General features: G+C 35.2%; 1 protein-coding gene across 2 annotated transcripts in view; it reads left to right on the forward strand.

Moving 5' to 3' along the window:
* Window positions 1–9,993, forward strand: part of LOC150102248 (uncharacterized) — a 113,051-nt gene extending 103,058 nt beyond the window's left edge. For both annotated transcript variants that reach the window (XM_090399272.1, XM_090399273.1), the window contains one exon: window positions 9,757–9,993. In XM_090399272.1, the coding sequence (XP_090255398.1) occupies window positions 9,757–9,875 (119 nt within the window). In that variant the 3' untranslated portion in view covers window positions 9,876–9,993. The remainder of the gene's footprint in view (window positions 1–9,756) is intronic.
* Window positions 9,994–12,342: the final 2,349 nt, after the last annotated feature.

Below are 12,342 nucleotides of genomic sequence, written 5' to 3' on the forward strand. Positions count from 1 at the left end.
ACTAAAACAGTATGCATAAATTGACATGTGAGCAGCATACACTAAGTTATAATATCACATACACTACTTGGAGAGAAGTCAGTGGATATCTTAGTGTGTGAGAAACAAACAGCCATGGCACCCACCTTAAGATGTAGGACCTCCTTTCACTGTGATGACTGCAGACTATGGTGCATACATTCCACTAGTGTACAGTAGCAGTCAATGGGGATCTTGGACCATTCCTCCTGTAAGGCATGTAATGAAGTCCTGGACTGTTGTGGGGGCAGATGTCCCTTGACCTCACCCAATGCTCCAGTTCATCCCACAAATGTTCAATAGATGTTTCTTGATTCTGTGGAGGCAAGTCAAGTATGGTGACATTCATGTTTGCAAGCAACACAGTTACAGCAGCAACTTTATGGCACATTGCATTGTCTTGCTGAAAGAGCTGTGATCAGTTCTGTAAAATGTCACAAAAGTAGGAAGCATTGCATTGTCCAGAATGTTCAGATACCTCTCAGAGTTCAGTGTTTGTGGCACACCACAGAGGTCTGAAGCCAAACTAGGAAAAAGAACAATACCATGACACTGCCAGCTCTGAATTTCATAGTTGGGGTTACACACTCTGGTAAGCGAAGTTTACCAGGCACTTACTGCATCCACACCATCCATCTGCTTGATGGGTGTAGCGTGATTTGTCGCTCCATAACGGTTTCCATGTACCACTGTACACACTCTTTGCATCACTGAAGATGATGATGCATGTTAGTTTGTGTAATGTGGGGCTTGTATATTGTGGTCCTACCATGGAAACCCATGTTGTGAGCCTTGGTTCTGAATGTTTTTGTGCAAATTCATGTTCAAATCTATGCCTGGAACTCCACATTCAATGTGTTGACCAACAAATGGCTGTTCTTACATATTATCCTTCCGTAGCACCCTATGGTCACGTTCGGTGAATGTGGCGGGTCATCCATGAAGTTAGCACTTGCAGTTGACTCCCTGTGCTTCCATCTCAGTATTGTATCACTGATTGTTAACCAATGATAGCCCAATTTTTCAACAGTTTGCTGAAACAGTCCTGCAACATGACATCCTATCACAATGCCTCTTTTAAACTCGATCAGTTCCCTTCTCTCAGCCACATCACCCAGACGCAGTTGCACAGATTTGGGAGTATCTACAAACAAGTGACTCATTACATGGCATGATACATCTTACCCATGGGAGGGTGTCCATTAACTTCTTTCCGAGCCATGTATATACATTATGGTATGAAATAAGTAACATGATGGCCACATTTTCAGAAAAGATTTGGAATATGTTTATATCAGAGATAAATAGAAGAACTGGCTACTTCTAGAAATCAGCTGTTCTTAAATAAGTCTAGAAGTAGCCAATTAGAGTGATTGATATTCATTGATGGAAGGAATGAATGCATTGGTTTGGGACAGTTGTTAGATTGAAAGTGAGGTAGGGGAGCCAAACAGTCTAAACAAAGACTTTTGCAGTGAAAATGACAGTTGAATAGTGCATCATAGGTCATTCAAGGCAATGGAGAATTGGAACTTTTTAAGTTAAGCTGACATGCTTACATGTAAATTCTAAAAATATTAGAAATGTAGAAAGAATAGTGGCAATTTAACTGGTTAGGTTTTTCTCAAAATCGTAAATTATGTTTTGGTGAAAAACATAATTATAACATCTAAACAATAATGCATATTCTAGAAAGATAGGAAGAACACATGAAGAAGAGTTGCTAATAATATTAGAAGAATTGTGCTAATTCAGAATGGAAAACCAAGAAAGAAAGAAGCAAGAATGGTAGTGATTTTGAAGTTGTATACTAGGGTATTGCTAAAAGTCTGGAAATATGTAGAATGATAATGTGGAATATTTAGGCACATTAATCAAGAATCTTGATACAAAGATCTGTATTTAAGTTTTGTCGATCTGGAAAAGGCATATGACAAGGTGCCAAGAGTGAAGCTATTCAATACGCTACAGTTATATGGTGTCAATGGGGCATTATATCAAGCAATACTTAGTCTTATTTGAGTTGTAAGTCAGCAGTTAGAATTGAAGATAAAAGAATTAGCAGGTAGAATTGAAGGGAAAGTACAGAAAGTTGGTTTAATGTTAAATCTGGTGGGAGACAAGGATGTACATTAACCCCTCTGTTGTTCATTATCTATATGGATCACATTATGAAGGAAAGTGGTATTAAACATGATATCAAAATTGGAGATGTTAATGTCAACTCTTTGCTTTATGCAGATGATGTTATACTTCTAAATAAATCTGCTACAAGTCTGCAAGATTCTCTGACTAAATTGAATAACTGTTGTAATAGATATGGTATGAAGGTCAGCAATAAAAAGACAAAGACAATGAAAATAGGCAGAATCGTTGAAAATGTCAACTGCGTTGTGAACAGAGAACCTGTGGAACAAGTAAAACATTTCAGCTACTTAGGCATGATTTTTAGTCATCATCAACATCATCATCATCATCAAATTCCTGCCATGTACCCTCAAGGGGTGTACAGGATATGATAGTACTACATGAAAAAAATTACATCATTATTAATTTCCTATCTACAATTTTCCTCCAAATCAGTCTGTTACTTGTCAAGACTCCAACATTATCAGATCTTATATTTCTATCGTCTAAAGCACTTTGTACTGTATCAATCCACCTATATCTTGGTCTTTCTCTGGGTTGTTTTGCTGCCAACCTGGCAGAGAACACTTGTTTTGCTAATCTTTCCTTGCCCATTCTGTTTAAGTGACCTGAGATTAGCTCTGCTAACGCATTCCAGGATGCTGACAATGTCAAGTTCTTTCCTAATATCCTCGTTTTTAATATGATATTGCCATTGAAGCCATCTGTTCACGCCTATTATCTTTCTCAGGACTCTCATATCTGAGGTCTCTAGTCTTTGGTCAAGTGTTTTACTTCTGACCCAGCTCTCAGATCCATAAGTTAAAACTGGTTTGAACACTGTCTTGTATACAGCTAATTTAGTGTTCCGACTAATTTCTCTCTTATTCCATATGAATTTATTCAATTGACTTCCCTCCATACCAGCTTTGCTGATTCTGTTGTCTATTTCTATATTTAATTTACCGTCTTCAGTAAAAATCGTGCCTAAATAGCTGAAATGTTTTACTTGTTCTACAGGTTCTCCATTCACAACACAGCTGACATTTTCAATGATTCTGCCTATTTTCATTGTCTTTGTCTTTTTATTGCTGACCTTCATACCATATCTATTACAACAGCTATTCAATTTAGTCAGAGAATCTTGCAGACTTGTAGCAGATTTATTTACAAGTATAACATCATCCGCATAAAGCAAAGAGCTGACATTAACATCTCCAATTTTGATATCATGTTTAATACCACTTTCCTTCATAATATGATCCATACAGATAATGAATAACAGAGTGGATAATGAACATCCTTGTCTCACACCAGATTTAACATTAAACCATCTTCCTGTACTTCCTTCAATTCTAACTGCTGACTTACAACTCAAATAAAGACTAAGTATTGCTTGATATAATGCCCCATTGACACCATATAACTGCAGCGTATTGAATAGCTTCTCTCTTGGCACCTTGTCATATGCCTTTTCCAAATCGACAAAACTTAAATACAGATCTTTGTTATATTCCCATGCTTTCTCGACTCTTTGTCGTAAAGTGAAGATCTGATCCTGACAGCCTCTATTTGGCCTGAATCCAGCTTGTTCTTCACCAAGCTTTTCTTCCACAATTCTTCTCAACCGTTTCTCAAGTATACTTGCATAGATCTTGCCAGGAACAGTCAGTAGGGAAATACCTCTGTAATTCTCACATTCAGTTTTATTTCCCTTTTTATATATGGGTACTATGAGAGCTCTACTCCAATCATCGGGAATTCATCCCTCTGTCCAGGCTTTCTGAACTATGCAGTGCAGCCACTGTAAGACTCTTATACCACCATACTTCAGCATTTCTGGTCGAATATCATCTACTCCTACTGCCTTTCCACATTTCAAGCCTTTGATGGCTTTTTCTACTTCTAGTATGGATATGTATTCCTGACTGCATGTCTGGTCAGTGTTTTTTACCACTGTGCTGTCATCACTGCTGGTTTCATTTAGCATTTTTTCGAAGTAATTACTCCATACTTCAAGGATATCTTTTTCTCCTGTTTTCATGTCACCTTTATCATCTCTAACTCCTTTTACAGCACTCTTTCCTCCATTCCTAAGCTTCTTCAACAACCTCCAGAATATTTTGCCACCTTCTTGATATTTATTTTCTATATTCTTGCCAAAGTCCTCCCATGACTTTTGTTTAGCTAGTTTTACACAGTGTTTAGCATTCTTGCATTTGTCTCTATATTCTCTAAGAGCACAAGCTGACTTATTTGACAGGAACTTTTGGTATGCTTTCTTCTTTTCCTTCACTGCCTCTTTAACTTCCTGTGTCCACCAGGGAGTTCTGATTTTTTTATCCTTACAGATAACCTCACCACATGCCTCTCTGGCAGAATCAATGAATGTTTTCTTCAGAGTTTGCAACTGAATCTCCAAGGTTTGATTCCTGTTCTCAAACTCTTTCATTTTTTCTTCAATAATCTTTGTGTATTTTAGCCTACAGTTCACATCTGAGAGCTGCTCAACTTTTATTCGCTTTAAAACTTTCTTACATGTTATTCTTTTCAATATTAAATTCAATTTTATCCTGCTCAAGACTAAATAGTGATCACTTCCAATTTCAAATCCTCTGTACACTCTGGTGTCCTGCACCAGGGAGAAAACATCACTATCAACAATAACATAGTCAATGAGACTTTTCTTATTCCTAGCCTCTTCTCTCCATGTGAATTTGTGCACATTTTTTATGTTGGAACATGGTGTTAGTAATAACCAGTCCATGTCCTGAGCAGAAATCCAACAGATATTTGCCATTATTATTAGCTTTGCTCTTTTCTCCAAATTTCCCCAAAATATTTTTGTATGTCTCACAATCATTTCCTACTCTACTATTTAGATCCCCAACAAGGACCAACTTTTCATTTTTCATTGTGTCAGTTGCTTTTTCTAAAGCCTCAAAAAATTCCTCCACTTCTACCTTAGTAGAACCTTCTGTGGGACCATAGGCACTAATAAGTCTCATTGTCCAGTTCCCCATTCTCATATGTGCGCACATTACTCTACTTGAGACTGACTGCCATTCAAGAAGATTAGCCTCGTATTTTGTGTTGAATACTATGGCTACTCCTTCTTTTCCTTGATTATCATTGCCTGAATATAACATTTTGTATTTATTGCTCAGAAAGATCTCACCAGTTTTGGTCTTTTTTGTTTCAGTCACCCCTATTATGTTGATCTGGTACTTATCTAATTCCTCAGCTAGCTCCATTTCTTTGCCATTCAGGCTTCTTACGTTGTTGATAGTACCGATCTTTAACTCTGGTGATGTTGAGTTGGGGTTTATTTTCAGATTTGTTCCAGTAGCTGACTTTTCGCTGTTCACCCTGGTTCCCTGGCAAAAACAGCGGGGGCCTTGTTTAACCGGGCGACGCCCCAGCCGGCATGAAATTTTGTCATGTTGTACCATCATTTTTTATTTTGGTTTAACCAATAAGAATACAATTTGGTCGGCTAAATCCCAAATTGCCAGCCCATACTCGTCCGTTCAGTATCCAAGTAGATACCCAACAGGGTGCACCACGAGAAGGTGAGGATTGGATATTAGGTCAGAAGCCCTGGTCGGTTCTCCGCATTCCTTTAAAGGCTATGTGGAGGTTTCCTCTCAGTTATACAGCTTTGACCCTTAAGCACCCCACGTTTTTTAGTGAAGATGGTAAATTTAATATGGAAATAGACAACAGAATCAACAAAGCTGGTATGGTAGGCAGTCGATTGAATAAATTCATATAGAATAAGAGAGAAATTTGTCGGAACACTAAATTAGCTGTATACAAGACAGTGTTCAAACCAGTTTTAACTTATGGATCTGAGAGCTGGGTCAGAAGTAAAACACTTGACCAAAGACTAGAGACCGCAGATATGAGAGTCCTGAGAAGGATTAGAGGCGTGAACAAAATGGCATCAATGGCAATATCATATTAAAAACGAGAATATTAGGAAAGAACTTGACATTGTCAGCATCCAGGAATGCATTAGCAGAGCTAATATCAGATGGTATGGTCACTTAAATAGAATGGGAGAGGAAAGATTAGCAAAACAAGTGTTCTCTGCCAGGTTGGCAGGAAAACGACCCAGAGGAAGACCAAGATATAGGTGGATTGATACGGTACAAAGTGCCTTAGACGATAGAAATGTAAGATCTGATAATGTTCGAGTCTTGACAAGTAACAGACTGATTTGGAGGAAAATTGTAAATAGGAAGTTAGTAATGATGTAAATTTTTCATGTAGTACTATCATATCCTGCACACCCCTTGAGGGTACATAGCAGGAATTTAATGATGATGATGATTAATCAAGAACAGTAGAAGAAGAAGAAGAGGCACTTTATAGAAGAAGTATAATGAGTATAAATATAAATTGTGAATAGTTTTGTGAAGACTATAAAGTATGAGCTAGGAAAATTAAGAGTACGTCAGAAAAGAGAAAGTAGAATACTTTGAAGGATAAAAGAGCCCATACCATAAAATTGCTCCATCTAGCATATGCAAAAATGTCTTAGAACATAAATATAAGGTCTTACAGTGATAAGCCCATGCACTACAACCAATGAACCCAGCTAAAACTATTCTCCAAGCATCATCGAGACTTGGAGTGTATATTGCCAGAGTTCTTGTTCCAGGTTTTGTGGATTACAGTTCTTCAATGAAAATTTATGGCGTGAAGTTCTGTTTGTGTGTGTGTGTGTGTGTGTGTGTGTGTGTGTGTGTGTGTGTGTGTGTGTGTGTGTGTGTGTGTGTACATAAGCATGCAGTGGAAATGTTTAAGGGATTGCTTGTGGTAGCTCACATATTCGTTAAGTTCTGATAGTGATATGAGGTAAGTCAGTCTTCTCAAGCAGCATCAGTCTCTGTTCAGTCAATATTTTAGCCTTACCTAGTCATATTTTGGGTTACTTCTCTTTCTTTAGCATGTTATTAACTATGGGCTTAGGAATGCTTAATTTCTGCAGAGCAGCACATACAGACATTTCACACAAATGACAGTGATTATGACATACGATAATGAATAAATATTTTTAGCATATAAACACAAGAAATGTTAAATAACGCTTTCTTTACAAATATTTCGGCTTGGAACTAACAAGACATGTTCAACATACAAATGGTTATACAAGGTAGAATGCTAACGATGGATTATTTAAAACAATACTGCTACCCTGGTTTGCTGAGTGGATAGCATACCTGCTCTCCAACCAACAGGTTGTGGGTTCAAATCAAGCCTCGGGCATGGCTGTTTGTAAAAGCCTGCTGTAGATGAGCATGATAGCTCTTTGAGTTTATAGGGCTTGTCTTGATTCTTAAAAAAAAAAATATTAGCCGCATGTACAGATATAATCATATCTGTAATATGGCAACATTACAGATATGATGATAATATTAAAACTGGCAATGACCAAAGAGAATGAGTTTTCCCATATTTTTTTGGTGAAGACATATGATCATTCCAATTTAAGTTTGGGTAAATAAATGTCTGTATTTAAAGTGAGAATGATAAAGTAATTGGACTCTTGACCAGAAGATTATATTTGGTATCTACACCATAATGCTTGGGTTTATTATAAGTGATGTAAAACTGATGCTCCTGTATCCTTTTGTTCACAGAATGATCACTTTATATATAGAAAAGATAATACAATCACAGGGAACTTGGTAAATGCATGGAAGGGTGAGAGGAAACTTGTCTGTCTTTGGAGGTAGTTAGCCAAGATGACAGTTTATTTATTGTTAGGAATATATCAGTATTAAGTTATATTTCTTTAAGATCCTTGAAACAGGTTTAGCAATGCTGGAGATGTAAGGAACTCTTCCTATTTTTTTCTTGTGCTAGTGTATAGGTATCATAAATCTGTTGTATTTGTCTTTGGAGAAACCATCTTTTAGCATAGTATTCTGGATGTTATGAATTCCTAGCTTCCTGAGTGTTGGAACAACAACATGTGCACAGTTTAGCAGATTATTTATAATGCCTATCTTTCGAGTAGGAGGATGAGCTAAATTATGTTGTATGTATTGGCTAGATGTGGTATATATTGGCCAGTGAAAGGTTTATGGCATACTGAAGTAGTAAGTTCATCAAAAGGAGAATAGGAGAAAAAAAGGTCAAAATAAGCCAGTTTACGATGTTTTTCAACTTCCATAATGAATTTTATACAAGGATTTGTGCTATTTATCTTTTAGTAGCAAAATGAGATTGTATGTTTGGTTGTTTATCTTTTCTAGGACACAGGAAGTGTGTGTTTAGGTTTAGAAGTGTGAGTGGAGTGTGTGTTTAGAAGGTTTGGTTAGATTGAAAATATATCATCATTTTTTCCCTTCTGACATACTAAAACCATATGACTTTGTAATTCACTCCAGCTACTTCAGTTATAAAAATAAATGGTTTTAGTCAAAGCCATTAGCTAATGCAGAAAGAACTCCAGTGCACAGTCTACTCTTCTGCATTGGCCAATTTCTACCTGAACATTTTGTGGAAACCTTATTGTCTTCAATACAACCATAACCATCCTCCTGGGTACTATATATATTGATGATATATTTGTAATCTGGCTTCATCCCAAAGATGCACTTCTTGAGTTTTGTTAGGATATCTTGGTTAGCCAAAAATGAATTCCTGGATGGAATCCCACCCTAGCATGGATGTTTGTAAATGTTATTTTGATCACTAGTGTAAAACCACCACATACTCGTTAGATACTACAGTGGCTTGAAAAGGTATCGTACTTAATATTTAAGATTTTTCTGAAATCTTCATGTAGTTCTTCGTATTAGATGATCACAGTAAGGCTTATTCCTTTAGGGAAAAAATGATCAGTTTTTTAAATAACATTTAGTATATCAGAAAGAGTATTAATTTGATGTATCTGCATATTTTTGAAGATAGGGATGATTATAATATTTAGTACAGAACATTATGATTGAGCTGAAAATAGTATGACATTGGAAAGGAATATTAAATAACCAATAAATGTGAGTATTCAAACAGCAGAAATAAAAACATGAAGAAAACCAATAATAAAAATAATTATGGATTTTAAAAGGTTAAAAATTAAAATAAAAACTAAAAACCTGTAATTTCAGATTATCTTAGCACACCAATAAGTTTTGAACTTTTTTTTGTTGATGGAATTCATATAAATATACATAAAAAAAAGACTTGTGATCCAATAATAAGTTAATAATCATTATTAAGCAAGGTGACACTGCTAACTATACTAAGAGTAGTTGATTTCTTTGTAAGTTTCTACAGTAATCAAAAAACCTAGTTCTCTTCAGAGTGTTCAATTGCTAAGATATATTTTGATTCAATAGCAGTAGTTATTAAGTAAATGGAATACAACATTATTTTTTAAGTGAAAATTTAATAGTCGTTACATTTCAGAAGATAAACTAGAGTTTATCTTCTGATTCCACTGTATAACTATTCAGTAACTGAAAATTAACAAGAGTTATTAAGTAAACAGTATAAGAAACAAAAATAACTATTCTATCATAAATAATATTTCATTATCAGAACATTATATTTATCTCCCTTCATTAATTTTTATTTTCTTTTTATACATGTTAGCTCTGAGTCTTGATCCAGAATCTGATTCAGATGAAGACCTGCCAATAGCTACACCCAGTACATCTAAACCTAAACCTAAACCTGACAGTGACAGTGATGACTTTGATTTCTATGACTAAGCATTTTGATGAAATTTTATTTCGCATTAAATGTTGATCATTTGACAATATGTGCTACGAGCAAAATTATGTTGTGATTTTTTGCAATATTATATAGTTGGATTATTATCACACTTGTTATATTTTAATATGATAATTATGTACAGTAGTAAAATAAATTTATTTATTTTTGATGCTTGATTCTTTGATGTTTAAAGGAAATATTCAGAGAGTGGCATAACATTTTCTTTCCAATGCTTATGTTTATCATCTATACAGCACTGCTGCAGGGTAAATCAGCACTTGGGTTGGATATTAGAACTGGTGCACCTATTTGTATTGCTGGTGTTTAATACCAATATAAAAAATTACACCATGATGCCAAATGGTGTCCCTTAGGACAGTGGTGTCTGGGGCAAGGAAACTACTCACATAATCCATGGTATGATGCTGTGCCTGTAACTTCTTTTTTAATTGGTGGATGAGTTGAAAAATATAAATGCCTTGTAGCTGAAATATAGTTGGTCTATTCTTAGTATGGTAAAGTAATGTGGTCTGTACATATTCATACTTCATAGATTTGTCCAACACTTTCCCTTTACGTTCCATCACAAAAAATTGTGAAGCAGTTAGTCTAAATATGAAGATTTGAGTCAAATAAGCCTTAAGTCATAGATAAGAATGATTTATTCATTTTCATAGTTGTCATATCTATCCATATAACTAGCTACATGTGATATCTGAACAAATCACCCTTTATACTGAAATCAACACACAGTATGCTCCTTTTTTGCCAGAAAAATGTGCTTCTGTAGTGCATTTATGAGAACAATGACATTATCCTTTTTGAAAATATTTTAAAAATTTTAATTGAAAATTTTCAAAACATTTATTGAAAATAAAAATAAAAATTTAGACTAATATTCCTTTTGATAAGGTCTCTTCATTCTCTCAAACCAACTTTTCACCTTGACATCAACCCTGTCATCTTCATTACCATCCATTAATTGCATCCAAGAATGGGATTCTTTCTGTCAAAAAAAGGGTGGTGGTGTCATGAAGAAAACCAGATTGCATAGTGCAGAATCAACACCATTCAGTACCGTTCTGCAAATTGCATGTTTTAAAACTAATGTGTCTGAAGTCATGCTTTCAGGAGAGGGGATAGAACGGAATATGATAAGCTGATGCAAGTTGATTTCTTAAGGATCAAAATTGAATTCCTTAACAGACTATAAGGAAGTATGATGACCCAACTGGGACTTATGAGTCAATCTAATTCTCACCTTCTTGCAATGTATCCCATTGCTGGATATCCATTTTGATGCCGAATAAACAAGGATGGGTTGGAAGCTTGGAACTTATCCTACAAAACTATTCTGTATTGGCCAAAACTAGTGATACTTTATGATTGCACAGCATAAATCAGATATCCTATCATTCATTTCAGCTGTGAAAACAATCTCAACAGTAATGAAAGCAAGCACCATCAATTAAAAAAAATCAAAGGAAAGGGGAGCTTAATTTCAAGTAGCTTAGAATGATATAGGAATTTTTAAGTGAAAAATTGGACAGTGAATCATTTCTGTCAGTGGTACAACAGAAGGTTCTAGTAATGAAGTAGAGGAATTTATCAGTTCATTAGGAAGGCATCTGATACAAAGTGGAAAGAAGTGCTTATTCTATTTGGAGACCTAAAAGCAGAGTAGAAAATAGATCTCAGACACAGAAATGTTTCAGGAACATTTGGAGAAAAGGGCAGAACTAATAATAATAATGGCAACACATACTAAATTTCTAGGGACAGGGATTACTTCATTATTCACATTACATCCCACCATAAAAGTGTGCATAAATACATATCACATTTTTATCAACATACACAAACAAGAAGAGTCTTATCAATTCTTCTATTATTGGATTGTTCCAAGATACAAAATGTATGTATAGGGGATTTGATATTGTAAGTATCTACCACCTAGCATTGAGGAGAATAAAATCGAGGTATCCATTTGAAAAGAGAAATATGTACGATTGTGTCTAAGTGCTTCAATTAGACTTTTCATTGCTAAAACAATAAAAAAAGGAACAAATCAGAGAGAAGACCAAAGTAACATACAAGAAGTACATCCAAACCAGCTTTAACATATGAATCTGAGAGAGAGTGAGATGAGTTGAAATAAGAGTTAATCAAGGATTGGAGACCACAGATACAAGAATTCTGAGGAAAATTAGGGGAATGAACAGATGACATCAATAATGCAACCATGTTAAAAACAAAGATATCAGAAATAGATTCTGTTAATATTCAATAATATGTAAGCAAAGCTAATAATGGTCACATAAACAAAATAGGAGATAAAGAATTATAAAAACAAGTGTTTAAAATAAAATGTCAAGAAAAGACTCGGAGAAAGACTGAGCTTAGAAATCAAAATGTAAGAAATGAAGTCAGAGAGGTAACAAATAATACAGCAATATGAAAGAA

Source organism: Typopeltis vanoorti, chromosome 10 (genome assembly GCF_054136105.1).
Source record: "Typopeltis vanoorti isolate ZY-2024b chromosome 10, IOZ_Tvanoo_1.0, whole genome shotgun sequence".
Lineage (NCBI taxonomy): Eukaryota > Metazoa > Arthropoda > Arachnida > Uropygi > Thelyphonidae > Typopeltis > Typopeltis vanoorti.